Source organism: Podarcis muralis, chromosome 2 (genome assembly GCF_964188315.1).
Source record: "Podarcis muralis chromosome 2, rPodMur119.hap1.1, whole genome shotgun sequence".
Lineage (NCBI taxonomy): Eukaryota > Metazoa > Chordata > Lepidosauria > Squamata > Lacertidae > Podarcis > Podarcis muralis.
The window spans coordinates 119,615,669-119,640,661 of record NC_135656.1 but is presented as its reverse complement, the minus strand read 5'-3'; the positions used below and the strand labels follow the sequence as shown (position 1 = coordinate 119,640,661).

Here is a 24,993-nt window from a genome sequence, read left to right as displayed (position 1 = left end):
ACAGGGAAGAGGAAAGAATGGGGAATGGGAATTGGATGAAGACACCTTTGTGTCCCTCTGTGGATTGTATGACAACCCAGTATACCTGAAGGAGCGTCTCCACCCCCATCGTTCTACCCGGACACTGAGGTCCAGCGCTGAGGGCCTTCTGGCGGTTCCCTTGCTGAGAGAAGCCAAGTTACAGGGAACCAGGCAGAGGGCCTTCTCGGTAGTGGCGCCCGCCCTGTGGAACGCCCTCCCAGCAGATGTCAAAGAGAAAAACAACTACCGGACTTTTAGAAGACATCTGAAGGCAGCCCTTCAGATTTAATGTTTAACAGACCACTGTATTTTGTTGGAAGCCGCCCAGAGTGGCTGGGGAAACCCAGCCAGATGGGTGGGGTATAAATAATAAATTATTATTATTATTATCAAGAAAGCGACTTGAGACACAGTGGGGTTGAAACAACCTTGCTGCGCTCCAGACCACCAATGGGTACAAACCCTCCCACTGCCCAGAATCCCATCCCGTGTTATCATCACCTTCCCCTTCCCAGCAAATATTACGTCTGAATGGCATACCTCCTACGTGGTCCCTGGCGCTGTGGAGATCCGTTGCCGGCAGCTCATCCATTTGTTCCAGCCGTGAGATCGTGCCCGGCTTGGTGATGGCCAGAACTGGTCAGGAAGAAAGCCAGGGGAGAAGAGAAGGAAGTCACAGTCATTTCTGAGTCTACAGAAAGTGTGCGGAACCCTGGAGCCTCCGGGTCACTCTGTTTGGCCGCCCCAAACAACACCTGTCAGGAGCAGGTCAGCAAAACAATCACTCGTTTCACAAAGTAACGAGGTTGGTTCGTGGGACCAGGCCTCATGAGCGTGTCATCTCGTCCCTGTAGATCTTGCCCCTCTGAGGCAGTGAAGGAATGGGTTTCCCAAATCTAAAACCTGACTGTGCAGTCAGTCTAAAAACGGGTCCTTCTCCATTAGCTAAAATCCATTAACTTGAGCACTTGAGCCAATGTATAACAAGAACCCAGCTGTATAAACAAAGCCCTCTCCTTTATCAGTACGTGACGCTTAATGGATGGCCTTGTCAGTTCCAAAGTGGAGACGGGACGGCAAAGCTGGGGCTTATCTTGTCTTGTAGGTTGTAAATATCCTGACACATTGACGCACAGACTCTGCAAGACAGGGTCTGTCAGCCCCCATGCCCAGAGATGGAGATGGCGTCAAGGGAAACTCCTATAGCTGGGTGACCTCCTTACCCCAAGATAAGAGTACCGGTACAGGAACATCTGTTTATGTTCGTGGATGTCAACTTACGTGTATGAATGTACGAGGCTGGATTCCTGGGGGAGAGGGTGCCTGGAGGGGATATATACTGTGTGAAATCTCTCTTTCTTTGGGCTTGCTGTGAACTGACCACGCAAGTGCCTTTCTGCTGCTTCGGAGAGTAGAAATAAAGAACTCTTTCTCTGAACCAACCTCAGCATCTTTTGACTCCTTCCTCTCTCTCTGGGAGCAACGCTCACCCAACCAATCGGTAAAGTCTAAAAAGGCTACAGCAGTTGTGGGCGTTGGGATACTGCCAGGGAGATGGCCTCCAAGTCGTCTCCAGACGATCACAAGTCTCCCGTGGAACAGCATCAGTCAATTTGCGACACGAGCCTCAGAGACATTCCAAGGCCCGTGCACACCCTTTCAGCAGAGTCTCCACAACGTAAGATTCAGACAAGAGAGCATATTTACAGCTTTATTCAACATAGATCAGAACAAAGGAAAAACATGACTGCTTGCCTCCGTGTCCAGGAAAACAGCAGGAAGAAAAGCTATATACAAAACGGAAGTTCCCAGCGAGAACAATGCTGGGAGTAAACAGGCATGTGATACACAACAATCATGCCTGACCCTTTTAAGGTGGAACAGAACTATTTCCTAACAGTGGGGACCACAAGTTCTCTGCCTTCCTGCAGTTCCCCAAAGCACTCCCCAAAGCGCTGCAATCCCGCTGGCTGTCCTGGCTTCTTGCTTGGCCGTGCACAGCCTCTCCTGGGCAACGGGAGCCTTCACCCCCTGCCCAAGAGAGGCTGCGCGTAGCTATCCCATAAGCCAGGACAGCCAGTGGGATCGCTGCACTGCAAATCCCGCTGGCTGTCCTGGCTTCTGGGATTCAGAATATTATTTTTCTTGTTGTCCTCTTCAAAAAACTATGTGCATCTTAATAGAGTATTAAAGGAAAAAATAAGGCTAGAATGTGTTAAGATAATTATAGGATAGAAAACAGAGGAAGATGGAAAGGAATTGCTGAAACAATTAACAGAAGTGGAATACAAAAAGGGAGGTGTGAGGAGGTCGTTGAAATAAGTGAATGAAAGATAAGATATTGAAATTGTTTGATGTTGATTTGATGTTGTTCGATGTTGTTTGATGTTTTTTTGTTTTGTTTTGTCAGTTTAATGTGTTAAGTGTTATGTAGTGTTTTGGTATTGTATTGTTTTTTCCCTTTTTTGTAGTGTTTAAATTGTCGGAAAAGTAATAAATATTTTTTTAAAAAAAAAACTAAAAAAAATTGTGCATCTTATGGTCAGGTGCGTCTTATAGAGCGAAAAATACGGTATTACAAAATATAAGCAAAATTTTGCAAATACATACATATATATTTCAGATAAGCACACATATATAAAAAAGAACAGAAAAGAAAAAAAGAAAAAAAGAAAAAATAAAGAGGAAAGGAGAAAAGTTGGAAGAATTTCTTCCAAATTTATTCTACAAATATCTCAATATGAAAATAATAATAAAATTTCATTGATTGACTTCCATCGCTCACACTGCACTTCCTATATACATTTTAAGCAAGATTGTATCTGTTGTTCCGTATTTTTCCAATACAATCTCACACAAATATTCTAATCAAAGTTTTCTAAATCTTTCATAAATCTATTCTGAACACAACCAATACCTTACATTTAATCTTTGTCTACATAAATAATCATTTAAACATTTCCATTGTTTCTGGATTATATTTTTTGGTTTTTGTCTTATCAAATCAGTTAACTCTGCTAATTCCAAGTATTCGCATAATTTATTCAACCATTCTTCTTTGGTTGGAACATAATTTCCTTTCCAATTATCGGCTATTAACATTTTTTAATATTTCCTGTAAACTGCTTAGACATTTTACAGCGGTCAAGCAGTGCAGAGGTTTTGGTAAAGAAATAGAAAGCTTTCCCCGCGGCCGGTGGTTTAAAACCCAGACCTGCCCTCTTACCCAGTGAGGTCGTGTTCTCGTAGTTTTCTCGCATGACATCCTTGTAGAGGGTCCTTTGGTGGGCGTCCAAAAGGTCCCACTCGCCATCTGTAAAATCCACAGCCACGTCCTCAAACTTCAGCAGATTCTGGGAAGGAAATCGGCATTTGTGATCAGACTCGGGTAACCAGGCTGCTGTGTGTGTGTGATGTTTAGAATACTTGGGCCAAATCTACACACTATATAAAAAAAATGCTGTGAATATGCTTTAAAAAAAACACGTTTTGAAATCTGTATGGAATTTGCCATTAGCTCACCATCGCCATCTTGTGTTGCAATTTTATAATGCACTTTAAACACACTTAAAGCAATTATATTTGCAGCTGTATAGCTGAGTCCTGACATTCTGCCTCCAAAGCTGCTCACACTGCCCAGTAGCATAATAATAATAATAATAATAATAATAATAATAATAATAATAATAATTTTTTATTTATATCCCGTCCTCCCCAGCCAAAGCCAGGCTCAGAGCGGCTAACAACAGTAAAATAGCAGTTTACATAAAGTCACAGTCAATTAATTGAAATACATTCTAAAATCAATTCAGAATCAAAATAATAGCAACCATTGGGCTAGAGTTCTGTGAGGATTACCAAAGCAGGGGGTCAGGCTGTGCCTTGGCCAAAGGCCTGGTGGAACAGCTCTGTCTTGCAGGCCCTGCGGAAAGATGTCAAGTCCCGCAGGGCCCTAGTCTCTTGTGAGAGAGCATTCCACCAGATTGGGGCCACGGCCGAAAAAGCCCTGGCTCTGGTTGAGGCCAGCCTAACCTCCCTGTGGCCCAGGACCTCCAAGATGTTTTTATTTGCAGACCGTAAGGTCCTCTGTGGGGCATACCAGTAGAGGCGATCCCGTAGGTACATGGGTCCTACGCTGCATAGGGCTTTAAAGGTTAAAACCAGCACCTTAAACCTGATCCTGCACTCCACCAGGAGCCAGTGCAGCTGGTATAGCACCGGGTGAATGTAATCCCGCGGCGAGGACCCCGTAAGGAGTCTCACTGTGGCATTCTGCACCCGCTGGAGTTTCTGGGTCAGTCCCAAGGGCAGCCCCACATAGAGCGAGTTACAATAATCAAGTCTGGAGGTGACCGTCGCGTGGATCACAGTGGCGAGGTCAGGGCGAGAGAGGTAAGGAGGGAATAAACACCCTCACCTGAACCACAGATCCTGCGTCTGTTTCCATTTCACGTTGCTCCCGAGGAAATTTTCCCGAGCCAGATGGGGGGAATGTTCTTGAGTCCTTAAGACGAGACTCCGGAAGAAAGGGAGGAGCTGCAAGAAAAGGCATCGTTCAGATTTCATCCTGTCCTCTCCCACCCCACCCCCGCCATCCCCATAAACAGTTTGAAAAGCCGCGGACAAGTAAGTTGCTAGTAGCAGAGAGAAAGCTCAAAGCATGTCGCTAGTAGCAGGCAGCTCGGCTGTGTCTCCACTGTCGGAGGCAGTATGCGCCTCAGAACGGCAGCCGCTGGAGATCCCAAGTCGAAAGAGGGCTTCACACACTGTTTCGGCTGTTATTTATAAAACGAAACACCCCTTTGGTCCCGTCAGAGCCAGGGACGTACCAATCAGACTTTCGAGCTCCATCTTCAGGGACTCTGGAAACAAGGCAAAGAGAGAAACTGCTTTTTTTTTTGGTATTCTGATCAATACACATTCCACCTTCCTCAAGGGAAACAGATAGCCTCATCATATACCTTAAGGCAGTGTTTCCCAACCTTGGGCCTCCAGCTGTTTTTGGACTACAACTCCCATCATCCCTAGCTAGCAAGACCAGTGGTCAGGGATGATGGGAATTGTAGTTCAAAAACAGCTGGAGGCCCAAGGTTGGGAAACACTGCCTTAAGCAACCCACAACAAGTGCCCAGAATCCTTTGAGGGAAATAATGCATTTAAAAAGGTATAAGTGCATACTCAAGCCATTCCTCTTTTTGTCTGCGCTGGATTCCGGAAGCAGAAATACCGGCAATGCCCTGGTTTGAGCTATGGCAACAAAGTTGTACCTCGGAAGTCGGACAGCCTAGATCTCAAATGTTTTGGCTCCCAAACAATCAAACCCGGAAGAGGGCCTTCTCGGTAGTGGCACCCGCCCTTTGGAACACCCTCCCACCAGATGTCAAAGAGAAACAGAACTACCAGACTTTTAGAAGACATCTGAAGGCAGCCCTGTTTAGGGAAGCTTTTAATGTTTAACAGACATAAAGTAGCGTAGGCTATCGTTTAGTTGTTTTTGCTTTAATTACCGTACTTGTGTTTTTATGTTGTGAACCTCTCTGAGATCTTTTGATGCAGAGCTGTATATCAGTCTTTTAAATAATAATAATCAGTGTTTCTTTCGGGTGGGGTGGGGCCTCAAGGGTACATAGTACTGGCTAAAAGTGTGGCACATACTGTAACAATTTCACAGTGAGCCCAGCACCTTTTCAGTTGCACTGGGGTGGAGGACCAGGTGCAAATTGCCTTCACTAGAGCTTTGATGGGCGTCTCGCTGCCCAAGAGAGAACTCAGAAGACCCCTGCTCACCTCGGAAGCAGTTCAGCGCCTCTCCCAAGACGGCCTTCCTCCTCTGAGAGAAATGGTGAAGCCTCAGTTCCACCTCGAGGAAGTTTCCTTGTCTGCTGCTGGAACTGCCAGTGGCCTGGAGGGAAGAGACGACAACAGGAACGACTTGGGTGAACAGTCTGCATTGCAGATACTATGCTGAAGCAACAGGATGCATGCAAATGGTCTCATCTTGGAATAAAAAAAGAATTAATCCTCCTTTCCTCCCCCCACAACAACCCTGTGAGGTTGGTGAGGCTGAGAGGCTGTGACTGGGCTCAAGGCTTCATCGTGGCCGAGTGAGGACTCGAACCCTGGTCTCCCAGGTCCCAGGACACTCTAACTGGTGGACAGCACTGTCTCTCCAATGAATGGACGAGCAAGAAGCAGTCCCGTCTTTTCACTGGATTGGCAAAGTCTCACCTGCCAGCAGATTGGGAGAGGCTACGGAAAACAGATTTGAAATTAACGGCATGTTGTACGCTGAAAGAAAATGATATGAAAATGATATACTGGTAGTATTTGACTCCTACTAAGTTAGGAAGTTTTCCCAGTAGTGATGTATGGAAGTGAGAGCTGGACCATAAAGAAGGCTGATCGCCGAAGAATTGATGCTTTTGAATTATGGTGCTGGAGGAGACTCTTGAGAGTCCCATGGACGGCAAGAAGATCAAACCTATCCATTCTGAAGGAAATCAGCCCTGAGTGCTCACTGGAAGGACAGATCCTGAAGCTGAGGCTCCAATACTTTGGCCACCTCATGAGAAGAGAAGACTCCCTGGAAAAGACCCTGATGTTGGGAAAGGTGGAGGGCGCAAGGAGATGGGGACGACAGAGGACAAGATGGTTGGACAGTGTTCTCGAAGCTACCAACATGAGTCTGACCAAACTGTGGGAGGCAGTGGAAGACAGGAGTGCCTGGCGTGCTCTGGTCCATGGGGTCACGAAGAGTCGGACACGACTAAACAACTAAACAACAACAACAACAAGTTAGGGAAAGTGTACAGAACAAGTCGAAACACCTGCTGGAAATGTAAAGACCAAGAAGGTACCTTTTATCACATGTGGTGGATGTGTAAGGCAACTAAAACTTTCTGGGAGATGATATATGATGAATTGGAAAAAAATGTTTAAAATAACCTTTGTTAAAAAAAAAGAAGCCTTTTTATTAGGGATTATAGGTACTGAGATTCCAAAGGACCAGAAAATCATTTTCATGTATGTGACAACAGCCACACGGATGTTATTAGCCCAGAGATGGAAAGAAGAAACAATCTCGACCATGGAAGAATGGCAAACCAAGTTGATGGACTATGATGAAATGGCAAAATTAACTGGGAAGCTCAGTAACCAAGATGACAAGATCTTTAAAAAAGAATGGGGAAATTTGTAATATATCTACGAGACCATTGTAAACAGATGAAAACATTAGCGGAATTTTAACCACACTTGTAAAGTAACAAAAACTATGGATAACTTAGAGGGACAAAATATCTGGACAATGCATTGATATGCAAGTGTAAATATTAGCATTAGGACCCACAGAGAAGGTGGAGAGAAGTCGTGAGATTCAGAGTAATCTCTTTATATGGACTTATAAATGATTTTGCTATATGTTGTTTATTATTTTTTAATCAAAAATTATTTCCAAAAAAAGAAGTCGTCTCACCTGCTGGCAGTCAATATGCTCCTGCGACCCCCCCGTTTTGCTTGGTGGATGGGTCTCCGCGGACGGACTCTGCCCCCTTATCTCGATAATGTTCCCTGCAAGATTTTCCAGCCACCAGATCAGCTGCTGCTTCTGTTCTTCCAGAAAACGACACAGATCCTTCCATTCCTGTACAATTTTCTCCCTCTCCATGTCTGCCTTCCTCTGCGATAAAAAAAGGAGGGTGAAGCATGTTTCGGGGGGAAATTAAGCTTACTTCTGAGTGAAACTGCAGCGGGCTGGGCTGCAGATCCATCCCCCCCCCCCAGGTTCTCTTTCCTATGCACACAAAACCCCCACATTTTTTCTCCTCCCGCTCACACAGACACAGCCAAAGCCCACTCCATTCCTTTCCCTTTGAAGGCAGTGGAAGACCCTCTATATTTGTATTCCTGGTGGCCCAACAAGGATAGCCAAACTTCTGAATGATACCATGGTCAATGGTACTGAAAGCAGCTGAGACAGAGGAGAATTAACAAGGACGTATTTCCCCATCTTTCTCTCAACAGAAGTAACCGTCCAGGGTGACCCAAGCAGTTTCTGTCCTAAAACCGGTCCTAAACCCCAATGAAATGGATCCAGAAAATCGGTTTCCTCCAAGAGCGCCTACTGGATCTGGTCCGCAACCACCCGTTCGAGAACCTCGCCCAAGGGGAGATCTTCTTGGCTGAAAATGACTTAGATTTTCAAAATATAAGTTCCTTGAGGAGTGGTTATATGACCTGTTTCAAACCAGAATTCCGCACACTTGTTGCTGAGACATTTCAATGAAACAGCTTTAAACACTCAAAAATGACATGTACATACTACCACATTTTAATGATTGCCCAATTGTTGTTATATGTTAGGGTGGCCATATGTCTGGAGTTTCCCAGACACGGCTGGTATTCAGCCCATGTTGGTAGTGTTTTCTTAGTGCCAAAAAAGCTCAACAACTTTCGTGGGGGAAGCTCAACAAAAAAAGATAAACAACTTTTGTGTTTTGTTGTGAACTGCCCTGAGACCTCCAGGTATAGGGTGGTGTATAATAATAATAATAATAATAATAATCTCTTTTTGAAATATGGCACTCCTATTATATTTTGAAAATCGCTTAGAAGCCTATTTTGGCATTAAGCGCTAGTTAAATAGCACAGAGGGACGCGGGTGTCACTGTGGGTTAAACCACAGAGCCTAGGACTTGCCGATCAGAAGGTCGGCGGTTCGAATCCCCACGACGGGGTGGGCTCCCGTTGCTCAGTCCCTGCTCCTGCCCACCTAGCAGTTCGAAAGCACGTCAAAGTGCAAGTAGATAAATAGGTACTGCTCCAGCAGGAAGGTAAACGCCGTTTCCGTGCGCTGCTCTGGTTCGCCAGAAGTGGCTTAGTCATGCTGGCCACAGGACCCGGAAGCTGCACGCCGGCTCCCTCAGCCAGTAAAGTGAGATGAGCACCGCAACCCCAGAGTCGGCCACGACTGGACATAATGGTCAAGGGTCCCTTTACCTTTAAATATCACAGAACAAGCACTTTCGCAATAGGCTTGATTGCTAGAGCAACGTACCTCTGTAGGCACTCAAAATATTTTATGCAGACATATTTCATATCGACATTATGGATTTCTTCATATGTAACTATAGTACGGCAAATGGGCCTACCAGCAGTTCCTTGCTCATCCTTTGCTCCTCTGAAGCATCTTCCCTCGGTCTCCTTGGACGAGGCAGGGTCTCCCGCATCTTTTCAGAGGGAAATAAGCAATACTGCTCAGTTCAGAGGTAGGTCAGTGGAGGGCGGCTTTCCCTGTTGTATTCCTGCCTGGCAGGTGGCAGTTAAAGGTGCAGGGGGTCCCTTTTGGAAAGAGCAAGGGGTGAGCACAATGACTGGTTCTCCCGGGTTTCAGGCAGGGGGAATTCCCAGCCCTTCCTGGAGACGATGGAATCTGAACCTGGGAATCTTCCGCCTGCAAAGCAAGTGAGCTATGTGCCTCAAATATAATTGTGAGATTCCGATCCTCACGGCTGAGAAAAAAGGGCTGCTGCTTTAAACAGGAACAGCTTGCCCAGTGCTGCGCACACCAAGTGACAGCAGTTTTCCAGGCTTTCAAAAACAGAGGCTTTCTCTGCAGTAGAATCACAGAATTGTAGAGTCGGTAGGGACCCGAGGGTCATCTAGTCCATGAGGAGGAGGAGGGGAGCAAGATCTGCCCCCACCCCGGTCCGCAGATGCTCCCCGCTTTTGTCTCCGCGGAGGCGGAGGAGGCGCCGCCAAGCGCTTTGATCTTCTTTCCCTTTGATGTGCCTCCTTCTCTCCGTTCTCCGCAGCTGATTGGGCGCAGCCGGGCGAAGCTCCGCCCCCACCGGAGAGAGAAGGACCGCGGCTGCCGCCAGGCGCTTAAAGGATGCTCAGAGCCCTCTTGCGGGGACGGGCAGAGGAGCCAGGGGTTGCCAACTGACCGGGGAAACCAGCCAAGCTCGCTCTCAAGGATTAAAGCAGGGGTCAACAAACTTTTCCAGCAGGGGGCCGGTCCACTCTCCCTCAGACCTTGTGGGGGGCCTGACTATATTTTGGAAAATAATAACGAACGAATCTCTATGCCCCACAAATAACCCAGAGATGCATTTTAAATAAAAGGGCACATTCTACTCACGTAAAAACACGCTGATTCCCGGACCGGCTGTAGGCCGGATTTATAAGGCGATTGGGCCGGATCCAGCCCCCAGGCCTTAGTTTGCCTACCCATGCCTTAAGAAGAGGGATGAAACTAGGCTTTCTTTCACCTGGGTCAAAGACTCGGTTTGGCACCCCCTCATGCATAAAAAATACAATTTATAAATACAATTTTATTATTATTATTATTATTATTAGTGCTTTTTCTGGGGGTATGCATACCCCTAAACATTTTGTGAATCTAAGTTTGGCCTCATTGAGGGGCAGTATTTCAATATGAGTAGGAAAATGAGAGTACCCCTAAACATTATTCTAGGGGGGGGGAGCACTGATTATTATTATTATTATTATTACTGGATTATTAACAACAATGGTGACAACAATGGCTGCGGACCCATCACAATTAAAGACATTGAAGTTGGTTGGCTACATTTTCCTTCCAAATTACAGGAAGGGTTAAATGCAAAGTACATCAGCATCTCAATTCTTTCATTGCAGCTATTTTATTTTCAGTATAAACAGGACTCCGTTTTTTTGTAGTTGATTGTATGCAACGGCACCCTCTTTATGTATTCAAATGGTGCAAACATGTATGTCGTCCTCTAGATCCAAACACACACAGAGAACACATATTATAATCAAACAATGCTCCAAATTGCTCATCTTGTGAATTTGCCATTTAAATTGTTTCATCGTGACAACAGCTCCTGTTTCCAAAACGTACAGGAGGTGGTCTGATCTCTTCACCACTTTTAATTGACCTCTGAGATTTTGGTCCCTGCCAGATGGCGTCTACCAAGAGTTCGCGGTGGTTCCCACTTATTAAAACGAAGCATACCCAGGCCAGTTACCTGTCAAAGCTCCCACTTGCCATGCTTAGAATCGCTTTCACAGAATTACGATTCCAATGGACACTACGGCATAGTACATTATGAAGAGGCTTTGTCTGTGTGGACAACCCTGCATGGAGGACCTGTTCCACTATTTACTGCAGTGCCCGTTATATATAGACCCAAGAGACAGATTCATAAAACCCATTTCCGAATGGAACTCACTTGAATAGGGTAGAAAGAGGGAAATGGCTGCTGAGCGATACTGATGACTTTGCAACTTATAAAGTAGCACTCTGTGTGTTGGCACTTAAGAAGATCAGGAGGAAAGAACTAGATAAAATAGCGGTCAACTGCAAAGGGGATTCGGATATTTAATTTTACTAGAGAATCTTCTGCTATTCTATTTTATGCAACAAACAATTTTAGTACAGTGGTACCTCGGGTTAAGAACTTAATTTGTTCTGGAGGTCTGTTCTTAACCTGAAACACCACTTTAGCTAATGGGGCCTCCAGCTGCCGCTGGGCCGCCAGACCACGATTTCTGTTCTCATCCTGAAGCAAAGTTCTTAGCCTGAGGTACTATTTCTGGGTTAGCGGAGTCTGTAACCTGAAGCGTCTGTAACCCAAGGTACCACTGTACTTGTGACCGTGGTTTATATTGTATGTGTGGTGCCTGATAATTTTTATGGTTATTGCTGTTTTTCCTTTTGTTATTTTTCTGAATGATGCCATGGCCTATGGCTAGTGCAATAAAAGTCTATGATGATGATGGATGGATGTATGTATGCATATGTTTTCCGGCAAGAATTAAAAAATAAACTGTGCCTACACAAACAGCGGGACACGGGTGGCGCTGTGGGTTAAACCACAGAGCCTAGGGCTTGCCGATCAAAAGGTTGGTGGTTCGAATCCCCGCGACGGGGTGAGCTCCTGTTGCTCGGTCCCTGCTCCTGCCAACCTAGCAGTTCAGAAGAACGTCAAAGTGCAAGTAGATGAACAGATACTGCTCTGGCAGGAAGGTAAACGGCGTTTCCGTGCGCTGCTCTGGTTCGCCAGAAGCGGCTTAGTCCTGCTGGCCACATGACCCGGAAGCTGTACGCTGGCTCCCTCGTCCAGTAAAGCAAGATGAGCGCCGCAACCCCAGAGTCGTCTGCAACTGGACCTAATGGTCAGGGGTCCATTTACCTTTACCTTTACCCAAACAGCACTCTTTATTTTCTGTTAAAATATCCTTCTTGACTTTTCAATAAACTTTTAAAGGTGGCTAACAAAAGAAAGATGCACAATCCTTTTCTGTTTTGACTGCTCCGGGCCTTTTTGCCTTCTTAAGAAACATGATGTAGAAATGCTGAAACAGGGGATGGATTTTTGTTTTTGCATTTTGTCCTCGCTTACCCAGCTTTGGGATGGTAGTGTGAGGGTGGAGGGGGTGGATGGGGGGTGTCAAATGCTGCCAAGGACAGCCAAAAAAGGCCTTGTGTGTTGGACCTCCCTGTTCTAGTTCCTTACAAGATCCTAATAAAAAGACCTGGCTCATCTCTACCGGCCCCTTAAAAAAATATTAAGCCCTGTTTCCACACCTTTATTTGATGTCTAGAACCCGACAGGAATGTACATATGATATAATGTCTCTGGCAAGGCAGATACGGAACCAAAGAAACGTGGGTTTTTATTTTGCAAAACACAGGAGAGCCGTGTACAAGAGCCACCGCTGGCAACCTCCCTTCAGCTCTGCCACTACGCTTTTCTCAGTCAATTTGTCAATCCCAGCCTACATAGTTTATCTGGTACTTGATGGACTGGGAGTCACGATGAACTTTGCTGTCGTCTGTTTTTGCATTTATAGCCTCTAGGTGGCTGGTTTTATGGTGCTCGACAAAATGCGGCCTCGTATAGAAGCTCTCGCCGCAATACATGCATTTATACGGCTTCTCTCCCGTGTGGGTTTTCTGATGAGCGATAAGGTTCGAACTCAGGTTGAACCTTTTCCCGCACTCGGAGCACTGGTAGGGTTTCTCTCCCGTGTGGGTCCGTTGGTGTCGAATCAAGGCGGAGCTACAGGTGAAACACTTGCTGCAGTCCGAGCATTCGAAGGGCTTTTCGCCCGTGTGCGTCCGCTGGTGAACGTTGAGCTGCGAACTCACGCTGAAAAACTTCCCGCAGTCCCGGCACTGGTAGGGCTTCTCGCCCGTGTGGGTTCTCTGGTGAGTGATAAGGTTCGAGTTCAGAGTGAAGCTCTTCCCGCAGTCGGAGCAGTTGTACGGCTTCTCTCCGGTGTGGATTCTCTGATGTCGGAGGAAGCTGGAGCTGCAGGAAAAGCTCTTCCCGCACTCGGCGCAGTCGTACGGCTTTTCGCCTCGGTGCAGTTTCTTGTGTGCGTTGAGGCTGGATTTCAAGTAGACGCTCGTGGGGCAGTCCTCGCACTTGTACAGTTTCTTCCCCGTGTGGATTTTCTCGTGGGCGTTCAGGCTCGATCGCACGCTGAAACTTTTCCCGCAAGCCGAGCACTCAAAGGGCTTCTCTCCAGTGTGCGTCCTCTGGTGCACACTAAGCTGGGAGCTGACGCTGAAGGTTTTGCCGCAATCCAAGCATTCGTAGGGTTTTTCGCCCGTGTGAGTCCTTTGGTGCCGGTTGAGGCTTGAGCTGCAGCCGAAGCTTTTCCCGCAGTCCGAGCAGTCGTACGGCTTGTCCTCCGTGTGGATCCTCTGGTGCCTGATAAGGCTGGAGCTGCAGTTGAAACTCCTGCCGCAGTTCGCGCACTGATAAGGTTTCTCCCCCGTGTGGATTCTCTCATGTGCAATAAGGTTCGAGCTCTGGCTGAAGCCTTTCCCGCAGGCCGAGCAGGTGTAGGGCTTTTCCCCCTTGTGGGTCCTCACGTGCGGGATGAGGGCGGACTTCTGGCTGAAGCTTTTCCCGCAGTCGGAGCACTTGTATGGCTTCTCGCCCGTGTGGATCCTCTCGTGGGCGACCAGGCTCGATTTTAAACTGAAGCTCCTCCCGCACTCGGAGCACTCGTACGGCTTCTCCTCCGTGTGGATCCTCTCGTGGGCGACGAGGCTCGAGGTCTGGCTGAAGCTTCTCCCGCACACGGAGCACTTGTACGGTTTCTCCTCGGTGTGGATTCTCTCGTGAGCGACGAGGGTCGATTTCTTACCAAAGCTCTTCCCACAGCTCGGACACTTGTGGGGCTTCTCGCCAGTGTGGATTCTCTCGTGAGCGATAAGGTTCGAGCTGTTGCTGAAGCTTTTCCCACACTTGCTGCACGCCAATTGCCTCTTGTTGGCGCCGACTTTGTTGCCGGCTGCACGAAGGACCGACTTGTTTTGGCCTCTTCCTGGAGGTGTCCCCTTTTGCTTTTGCTCGTTTTCCAAAGTCACGTCCTGCTGAGGAGCTGGGAAAACGGTGTTTTTGGCTTTTCCTAACAATCTCCCGGGTATATCTAATTGTTCAGAACTGTCAGCACCGCGAGTTGTTTCGTCGTCGTTCTCCTTCTCGATTGTCAACCCTTGACCTATCAAAAAAGGGAGAGAGTAAAATAAGCACGATTAGCAACCAGTTTGGTAATACAGTGGTACCTCGGGTTACAGACGCATCAGGTTACATACACTTCAGGTTACAGACTCCGCTAACCTAGAAATATTACCTCGGGTTAAGAACTTTGCTTCAGGATGAGGACAGAAATCGCTTAGCAAGGGCGCGGTGGCAGCAGGAGGCCCCATTAGCTAAAGTGGTGCTTCAGGTTAAGAACAGTTTCAGGTTAAGAACGGACCTCCGGAACGATTTAAGTTCTTAACCTGAGGTACCATTGTAGCCCAGTGCTGCAAATCATCAAAGGTTCCTCTGCAAGCGGCACAGTTAACTCATGCATGAAAAATTGCTTTATCTGAACATCTAGTCAGACATAGATGTGCAGTGAACTCTCCTTCATTGGAGGTTTTTAAGCAGAAGTTGGATGGTCCTCTGTCAGGGATAATAATAATAATAATAATAATAATAATAATAATAATAATAATATATTTATATCCCACCCACTCTGGGCAGCTCCCAACAAAATATTAAAAATACTATAAAACATCAAAAAACTTCCCTAAACAGGGTTGCCTTCGGATGTCTTCTAAAAGTCTGGTAGTTCTGTTTTTCCTTGACATCTGGTGGGAGGGTGTTCCACAGGGCGGATGCCACCACCGAGAAGGCCCTCTGCCTGGTTCCCTGTAACTTCACTTCTCACAGCAAGTGAACCGCCAGAAGGCCCTCGGTGCTGGATCTCAGTGTTGAGTGATGGGGGTGGAGATGCTACTATAGGTAAACTGGGCCGAGGCCATTTAGGGCTTTAGTTGAGATTCCTGCATTGCAGTGGGTTGGACTAGGTGACTCTCAGTGTCCCTTCTATGATTCCATGTCCATTTAAAAAACAAAAGAGACCCTACAAATTAAGGACAGCCTGACCAAACGCAAATAAACAGCCTCAGAGATTTAAATTTAATTTCTTCATACACACACACACACACACCGTATTTTTTGCTCTATAAGACGTACTTTTTCCCTCCTAAAAAGTAAGGGGAAATGTGTGTGCATCTTATGGAGCAAATGCAGGCTGCACAGCTATCCCAGAAGCCAGAACAGCAAGAGGGATTGCTGCTTTCACTGCTCAGCGATCCCTCTTGCTGTTCTGGCTTCTGAGATTCAGAATATTATTTTTTTCTTGTTTTCCTCCTCCAAAAACTAGGTGCATCTTGTGGTCTGGTGCGTCTTACAGAGCGAAAAATATGGTGGGTGGGTGGGTGGGTGCATATATATATATATATATATATATATATATATATATATATATATGGAGGTTTTGGTGTCCTCGGGTGTCTTCCCGTGTAAAAGTTGGGGTGTCTAGGCGACGTTTCGAGACACCCCAACTTTTACACGGGAAGACACCCGAGGACACCAAAACCTGCATTCCTGTACCCGTGAAAATCTACGAAAGCATATATATATATATATATATATATATATATATATATATATATATAATCACTCGACTGTAGCCTCTAAGCCATTTACAAGAAATATTAAGATTATCAACATAAGATTTAAAAATAATTAGACTTATCAGGAAAAGAGATTAAGACATGTCAACATCTACGTGTCTAGGCAGGCTTGCGTAAAGATAAATATTTCAAGCTGAAAACAGTTCAGTGAAGGCCTGACGGCAATAGGCAGGGAGTTCCAAAGTTAAAATGTTACCACGGAAAAAGACAAATTTCTTACAAGCGCAGAATAAGTATTCTGTAACACTGGGATCCTGCAAGTTAAAGTGGTCTCACACACAGGGATGACATTCTTATAATTTTTTTTAAAAAATATTTAAAAATTACATATACGTACAGTGGTATCTCAGTTTTCGAACATCTCTGTTGACAAGCAATTTGGTTTTTGAACACGCCTCACAAGTCGAACATGCCATGTGGCTTCGGCTGAGTGCAAGATTCTGAGGCCTAGCTGCCGGCTGTTGAGTTTTCAGTTTTCGAATGTTTCAGAACTCGAACGGTCTTCCAGAACAGATTACGTCCGAAAACTGAGGTACCACTGTATATGTATGTACAGTGGTACCTCAGGTTAAGTACTTAATTCGTTCTGGAGGTCTGTACTTAACCTGAAACTGTTCTTAACCTGAAGCACCACTTTAGCTAATGGGGCCTTCCGCTGCTGCCACGCCGCCGCCGCCGCCCGATTTCTGTTCTCATCCTGAAGCAAAGTTCTTAACCTGAAGCACTATTTCTGGGTTAGCAGAGTCTGTAACCTGAAGCGTATGTAACCTGAAGTGTCTGTAACCTGAGGTACCACTGTATACTTTTCAGCCATGGTTATGGGCTTGCAGGGAGCGGGGTAAGGACAAGGAACTGCAATCTCCACCACCACCACCCCAAATCCACTTTTGCATCAATGGCTGGAGCAGAATCAAGGAAGTCTCATATTCAACCTTTGTATCCAAGGAGCTCCTCCTGAAGGGCGGACTTTTCCTCCAAATCAGCACCGGCTCCCTGTTTTGACTCCACCAGAAATGGTTTGGTTTTTTGGGGAAGCTTGATGCCTTCCTTGCTGGAGAAAAGAGACAGAGAAGGATGTTCAAGACAGGCATAATAATAATAATAATTTATTTATACTCCGGCTGGGTTTCCCAGTCACTCTGGGCGCCTTCCAGCAAAATATTAAAATAGAATAATTCATCAAATATTAAAAGCTTCCCTAAGCAAGGCTGCCTTCAGATGTCTTCCAAAAGTCAGATAGTTGTTTATTTCTTTGACGTCTGGTGGGAGGGCGTTCCACAGGGCAGGTGCTACCACCGAGAAGGCCCTTTGCCAGGTTCCAGGGCAGGCGCCACCACTGAGAAGGCCCTCTGCCTGGTTCCAGGCAGCATCAGATACAAGACGTGTCCCTATCCCATGGTCTGACCACCCCACATTTGAGGCCCCTTTCCAGCTCCGCTGAAGGTGAAACCCGCAGTAAGGATCCCCTGTACCCATAATTCAAGCTCACCTGTCTCCCAGAGCCTCAACAACCTGGAAAAAACAAAAAAGCAGTTAGCAGGGTTACTGGTGGCTACGAAGGGGGAAGAGAGGTTTACTGGTTTGTGGGAGGTAGTGATGTTAAATTCTCGAGAATAATGTTTGGGAGAATGTTCTCGATTAATGAGGTGTGTAGATTTAAAGCGATCACTGCAGATGGTGACAGCAGCCACGAAATTAAAAGACGCCTGCTTCTTGGGAGAAGGGCAATGACAGGCCTAGACAGCATCTTGAGAAGTAGAGACGTCACCTTGCCGACAAAGGTCCGTATAGTTAAAGCCATGGTTTTCCCAGCAGTGATGTATGGAAGTGAGAGCTGGACCATAAAGAAGGCTGATCGCCGAAGAATTGATGCTTTTGAATTATGGTGTTGGAGGAGACTCTTGAGAGTCCCATGGACTGCAAGAAGATCAAACCTATCCATTCTGAAGGAAATCAGCCCTGAGTGCTCACTGGAAGGACAGATCGTGAAGCTGAGGCTCCAGTACTTTGGCCACCTCATGAGAAGAGAAGACTCCCTGGAGAAGACCCTGATGTTGGGAAAGATGGAGAGCACAAGGGAACGACAGAGGACGAGATGGTTGGACGGTGTTCTCGAAGCTACCAGCATGAGTGTGACCAAACTGCGGGAGGCAGTGGAAGACAGGAGTGCCTGGCGTGCTCTGGTCCAGGGGGTCACGAAGAGTCGGACACGACTAAACGACTAAACAACAACAATAACAAGATTTAAAGCAGCTGTGTAGAAGACACAGAATTTACAGTTTTTGGGAGAATATTCTCCGGAGAACATTCTCACCTCACATCACTAGTGGGCGGCTTTTTGGTTTTTGTTTTTATGACGTGTTTCGTGTTTTTGTGTTGTGAACTGCCCTAAGAGCTACAGATGGAAAAGAGGTATACAAAATTTAATAAACAATAAAACAATTAATTTAAAAGTCAGGATATGTTTTGAAGGGACTTCCAGGAGATAATTTATAGGCGGAACTGCTCACTTTGCTGCTTGTGGGTATTTTAAAGGCTGCGAATATTTATTTATGAAAGTATTTCTGCACTGTTCTGTGTGTGTGTGTGTGTGTGTATCTATATATATCTGCGAGTGCGCGTGTGTCTGTTTGTATCTATATATCTCAGGGCAGCGCACAACATGAAAATAAAAACCACAATTAAAAGAATACAGATAATCCTTAAGGTGACAGGCTAATCCGTTTTTTTAAAAAAAGTAGAAAATATAATCAGGAAGAAGTTCAGCTGGCAATAAAAACGTCTTCGAGAGACTCCTGAAAGTCAAAAGTGAGGAGGCTTTTGCCAAATCTCTGCTGGGAAAGCAGTTACATAGCAGGCGATTGTGTACCCTAAACGCCCAACTTTTACCAGAGGCAAGGTGGACCTCTTGAAAACAAGGACCCATTAAAAGCACCTCTTCAGGTGATCTTCATAAACAAGCTGGATTTTAAGGGCTCGGGGGTCCTATAGCACATTATTATTATTATTGTTGTTGTTATTGTTGTTGTTTAGTCGTTTAGTCGTGTCCGACTCTTCGTGACCCCATGGACCAGAGCACGCCAGGCACTTCTGTCCTCCACTGCCTCCCGCAGTTTGGTCAGACTCATGTTTGTAGCTTCGAGAACACTGTCCCACCATCTCGTCCTCTGCCGTCCCCTTCTCCTTGTGCCCTCCATCTTTCCCAACATCAGGGTCTTTTCCAGGGAGTCTTCTCTTCTCATGAGGTGGCCAAAGTCTTGGAGCCTCAGCTTCACGATCTGTCCTCCCAGTGAGCACTCAGGGCTGATTTCCTTCAGAATGGATAGGTTCGATCTTCTTGCAGTCCATGGGACTCTCAAGAGTCTCCTCCAGCACCATAATTCAAAAGCATCAATTCTTCGGCGATCAGCCTTCTTGATGGTCCAGCTCTCACTTCCATACATCACTACTGGGGAAACCATGGCTTTTACTATACGGACCTTTGTTGGCAAGGTGACGTCTCTACTTTTTCTTTGTCCATGGAGTTTTCTTGGCAGGGATACTAGAGTGGCTTGCCGGTTCCTGCTCCAGGTGGATCACGTTTGGTCAAAACTCTCCACTACGACCTGTTCATCTTGGGTGCCCTGCTCGGCATAGTTCATAGCTTCTCTGAGTTATTCAAGCAAGGCAGTGATCCATGAATAATTATTATTATTATTATTATTATTATTATTATTATTATTACTAATATTTGCACCTTTCCTTAAAGGAGCTCTTGGTGGCATTCACAGTTCTCCCTGTTATCAACAACACAGCGAAGCGGGTTAGACTGGGAGACAAAGGTGAGCTTCACAGCTGAGTGGGGATTCGAACTCTCGTCTCCAGGGTCTTAGTCCAACACCCTAACCACTGCACCACGCTGCCTTCCTTCACTGATTCACCACTGAGTTTCCCTGTCTCTTCCACCTTATGCAATGTCGCAAAAACCGAACGACGCTTTGCAGGCTGCAAAAACTCACGGCACCAGTATCATTCGCCTTTGCAGAAAAACCGGTTGAGAAACAGTGTACTTAAGAGTGTTGGACTAGCGATCACGGGGCAATCTTGGGCCAGTCTCTCTACCTCACAAGGTTGTTGTGGGGTTTAAATGGGGGGGGCAGAGACGTCACCTTGAGCTCCACGGAGCAAAAGATGGGAAATAAATGCAATAATATACAGTGGTACCTCTGGTTACATACTGCATTCGTTCCGGAGGTCCGTTCTTAACCTGAAACTGTTCTTAACCTGAAGCACCACTTCAGCTAATGGGGCCTCCCGCTGCCGCCACGCTGCTGGAGCACAATTTCTGTTCTTATTCTGAAGCAAAGTTCTTAACCCGAGGTAGTATTTCTGGGTTAGCGGAGTCTGTAACCTGAAGCGTATATAACCCGAGGTACCACTATATAGATATGTTTTTAAAAGCAGGAATTGATCCTGTTATACACTGGCTAGACTAGAAGCTGAGGTAGAGAGAGGGGGAAATGTACCAGGGATATATATTTTTTTAAAAAAACAACCCAACAAGTTTTGGCCGGGTTTGAGGGATTATCAGGGCATGAACGCCAAACCACCCACAAAATCCCTTACCTGACTCAGCTGCGTGCCATCCATTCCTCCAGTTCCTCTCCTTCCCTGGACGTTTTGACTCAGCAGAGGTGAGACGCCTGCAGGTGTGGGGGGAAAAGAGAGAGAAATAACTCAGAGGCAGGAGAATTCTGCGGAGAGAGGACAACAGATCCTGGAGTAGGCGATGGCTGCAATCCTCTGCACGCCAGACCGAGCAAGGGCAGTGGCTCAGGGGCCGAGCATCAGAAGCTAATTGAATCATAGAGTTGTGGAGCTGGAAGGGACCCCCAGGGTCATCTAGTCCAACCCCCTGCAATGCAGCGATCTCAGCTCAAGCATCTAAGTCAGGTGGTCCCTAAAAGCCCTGAATTCAATTCCTGGCATCTCTGGGGTAGGACTGGGAATGTCTCAAACCCTGCAGGCTGCTGCTGCTGCCAGTCAGTGAATACAAGCGCTGACTCGACAGAAGGCAGCCAAGCCTTATGAGGAGCGGTCGAAGGAGCTGGGCAAGAAGAGACTGAGAGGAGATACGAGAGCCACTGTCAAATATCTGAAGCGCTGTCACATGGAAGAGGGAATAGGCTTGTTTTCTCCTGCTCTGGAGGGTAGGACTCGAACCCATGGCTTCAAGCTGCAATAGAGGAGATTCCGACTCAATGTATGGAAAAACTTTCTGACAGCAAGAGCTGTTTGACCGTGGAAGGGAGGTTTGCACTCTCCTTCCTTGTAAGTTTTCAAGCAGAGGTTGGAGGACCATCCGTCATGGATGCTTTAGCTGAGATTCCTGCACTGCAGTGGGTTGGACTAGATGACCCTCGGATCCCTTCCAACTCTATGATCCTTTTTTTTTTTTTTAATTTACATTTTATTTACTTGTTAACATTCTTTTATTACATCGGTAAACGTAGTCATATTACATTACAGGAATTACTATAATATAATTTCCAACATGTATACACAAATTATATACAAATTTTATACTACAGTGGTACCTCCGGTTAAGAACTTAATTTGTTCTGGGGGTCTGTTCTTAACCTGAAACTGTTCTTAACCTGAAGCACCACTTTAGCTCATGGGGCCTCCTGCTGCTGCCACGCCGCCGGAGCACAATTTCTGTTCTCATCCTGAAGCAAAGTTCTTAACCCGAGGTAATATTTCTGGGTTAGCGGAGTCTGTAACCTGAAGCGTATGTAACCTGAGGTACCAGTGTACCTAGAAAGAAGATTTTCTTTCCAACTCTACGATCCTAGGGTTCTCCGGGGATTTCAAGCCCCACTGAAGCCAACAGGGCTTCCTCGGGAGTAGGGGCGCATAGACCTCCCGACAGGTGGGCAGGCGGGTGGAAAAGGCGCACCAAGCAGCTATTTTGGAGATGCTTGGGGGTGCGCGCGCGCGTGTGTGTGGTACCCTGTTTTCTCCGGGCGCCCTGTTGATGTTAGGGGCGGCGATGATCCGGATCAGGCGCCTCTTTCCTCGCAAAGCTGCTTGCAGGGCTTGAACTGTCGTCGGGCAAAGGCGAGTCTCCCGTCCAGGCTCCAAGCGCGCAGGAGGCTCCTCCGCCGATCCCGGTGCACATCTGGGGTTGCTGGGTGGGTGGGTGCCTCTCTCCGCCCCCAAGGCTTCAGAGGCACCCCCGGATGCTAAATCCGCCGCTTGGCAAGAAGCTCAGCCCCTTCCGTCCGACCTCCATCCCTCCCTCCGGAGCCGGACGAGAGGAGACGCGCGCGCCCTGCGCTCTTCGCCCTCTGCTGGTCGCTGCAGAGGGGTCTGGCCGGAGGCGGTGATTTCCATCTCCCCCAAAAAGTATTCCTGAGCCCGTGCAGAGTGCCTTCCTGCAAAGAGCTTTTTGTCTGGGCGAATCAACAAACAAAAAAGCTACGGATGGAGGATCTCCTTCTCTTTCTAGATTTTCATTTATATTTTTCACCATTGCAGTTTTCGACATTGCATTGCATTACATTCAAGAGGATGTATCTGAACATCGTCACTGCATGTTCTAATCATTCCATATTTTCCCTTTCTTGATTCTCGTTTGTTTCTCGTTTGTTTCCCTTTCTTGATTCTGGTTTTTAACTCCGTTATAGTGCTGGGTTTACTCTAAAGGCGGTTGGAGGATGGATGGCGGCTAATGGACTGAGGTTGAATCCTGACAAGACAGAAGTACTGTTTTAGGGGGACGGGACGGGCGGGTGTGGGGGACTCCCTGGTCCTGAATGGGGTAAGTGTGCCCCTGAAGGACCAGGTGCGCAGCGTGGGAGTCATTTTGGACTCACAACTGTCCATGGAGGCGCAGGTTAATTCTGCGTCCAGGCCAGCTGTTTACCAGCTCCATCTGGGACGCAGGATGAGACCCTCTCTGCCTGTGGACTGTCTTGCCAGAGTGGTGCATGCTCTGGTTATCTCCCACCTGGACTACTGCAATGCGCTCTACATGGGGGCTACCTTTGAAGGTGACCCGAAAATTGCAACTAATCCAGAATGCGGCAGCTAGACTGGTGACTGGGAGTGGCCGCCGAGACCACATAACATGGATGTTTCCAAGCACAATTCAAAGTGTTGGTGCTGACCTTTAAAGCCCTAAACAACCTCAGCCCAGTATACCTGAAGGAGCGTCTCCACCCCCATCGTTCTGCCCAGACACTGAGATCCAGAGCCGAGGGCCTTCTGGTGGTTCCCTCACTGTGAGACGTGAGATTACAGGGAACCAGGCAGAGGGCCTTTTCGGTAGTGGCACCCGCCCTGTGGAACACCCTCCCTTCAGATGTCAATGAGATACAGTAAACAACTACCTAACATTTAGAAGACATCTGAAGGCAGCCCTGTTCTGGGAGGTTTATAATGTGTGACATTTTAATGTATTCTTAAGCTTTGTTGGAAGCCGCACAGAGTGGCTGGGGAAACCAAGCCAGATGGGTGGGGTATAAATACATAAATAAATAAATAAATATAAACTTGCTAAAGTTTTAACCTGCTTGCAGTGATTCTTCATACAACCTACAAACCTTTTCCAACGGATAAAGGATCTCTTAAGCATATGCAGAGCGCTTTTCTCCAGATGGGGAACTGCTACTTTTCTCCCTTTCTTGGGGCTGCACACAGTATTCCACAGCCTGTGCAAAATGGTTTGGTTTTTTTTAAGCGGCAGAATCATTTCCCTCCTTTCTGGGTGGAAGAAGATCTATAAGCAGACGGCCTTTGAGCATGTGCAGAGTGCTTTCCTGCAGAGATTAATGCTCCCCACTTTCTGTCTGGGCTTCCGTGGACTCTGCACATACTCTGCTAGGTCTGGCTAAGGTCCTGCAAAAACTCAGAAAGTTGCAAAAAACACCAGTAGATAACTTGCAGCTTTTATTTTCCCCAGTCCCATTCCTAATGTTCTTCAATCCTCCACGTAGTCCTTCTGCAAAGGTAGTGACCATATACAGGGCATACAGATTTCCTGCTCAGTAATTCCAAAGATAAATCTTGGCACAGCGCCAAGGGAGCCAGGGAGCTACCAGGCTCAATTCAGCGGGTTGGTACTTGCGTATAAAGCCCTAAACTGCTTGGGATCCAAATTCCTAATAGAGCGGCACTCCCAATATCAACCATCTCAGGACCTATCTTTTGGTGGTGCCACCACCGGGTGTTGCCTGGTCGGCATTCAACCATGACAAGGCCTTCTCAGTGGTGGCTCCTCGTTTACTATTTATTTACTTAATTATTTTGCATACCGCTCTTCATCTGAAGATCTCAGGGCGCTTCACGGCATAAAAATGAAGAACAAAAGCACAAAGTACAAATAAGAATAAGAATAAAAGAAACAAAAAAACATATGCAGGGCGCCTTTCTTCAGATAGGGAACGCAACTCCTGCCCCAAACAAGCGCTTGAAACCCAGGAAAGATGGGTGGGAGCTATGCCTGGAAAAATCAAAGGGTGGTTTTTATATATCTGTATATATATAAAAAATCTATATAGTGCTGCTCATTAAAAAAATAGATTAACTTTCAACAATCATACATTCGTAAATGCATTAAAAAAATCAGAGATCAACAATTGATTGATTGGCATCGGCCTGTCTCGGGAGACAACGGAGGAGTGAGCCCAACTATTACAGAAGAATCTTCTTAGGCTTGGCTACGCAACAAAGTTTTTTCGGGCATTTAAAGGTTAATGGAGAAGACGCCCGCTGAATATCTATTGGCTGAGCATTCCGCAGGGACGGGGGCGGCGCCAGAAGTGACCAACCCCGTCCCTCCATAGGGGTAAGTGAACGCAGGAGAGGAGACAGAGGGAGAGAAAGATTTCCGGTTGCCAATGGAAGGAAGCAGGGGCCCCGCATCCTCTGTCTGCCTTCAAATGGGAACCTGAATAGGC

The 24,993-nt window shown here is 46.7% G+C and overlaps 1 protein-coding gene across 1 annotated transcript in view; it reads right to left on the bottom strand.

Annotated features, from left to right (window-relative positions):
• The window catches only part of LOC114592239 (uncharacterized), a 41,873-nt gene that overhangs the window by 3,935 nt on the left and 12,945 nt on the right, over positions 1 to 24,993 (bottom strand). The window contains exons 4-15 of the mRNA XM_077923623.1: positions 21,848 to 21,881; positions 20,657 to 20,733; positions 17,541 to 17,563; positions 16,984 to 17,102; positions 12,779 to 14,523; positions 9,171 to 9,275; positions 7,496 to 7,699; positions 5,809 to 5,923; positions 4,851 to 4,883; positions 4,439 to 4,557; positions 3,248 to 3,374; positions 562 to 657 (exon numbers count right to left, since the gene is read on the bottom strand). Coding sequence (XP_077779749.1) covers positions 562 to 657; positions 3,248 to 3,374; positions 4,439 to 4,557; positions 4,851 to 4,883; positions 5,809 to 5,923; positions 7,496 to 7,699; positions 9,171 to 9,275; positions 12,779 to 14,523; positions 16,984 to 17,102; positions 17,541 to 17,563; positions 20,657 to 20,733; positions 21,848 to 21,881 — 2,797 coding nt within the window. The remainder of the gene's footprint in view (positions 1 to 561; positions 658 to 3,247; positions 3,375 to 4,438; positions 4,558 to 4,850; positions 4,884 to 5,808; positions 5,924 to 7,495; positions 7,700 to 9,170; positions 9,276 to 12,778; positions 14,524 to 16,983; positions 17,103 to 17,540; positions 17,564 to 20,656; positions 20,734 to 21,847; positions 21,882 to 24,993) is intronic.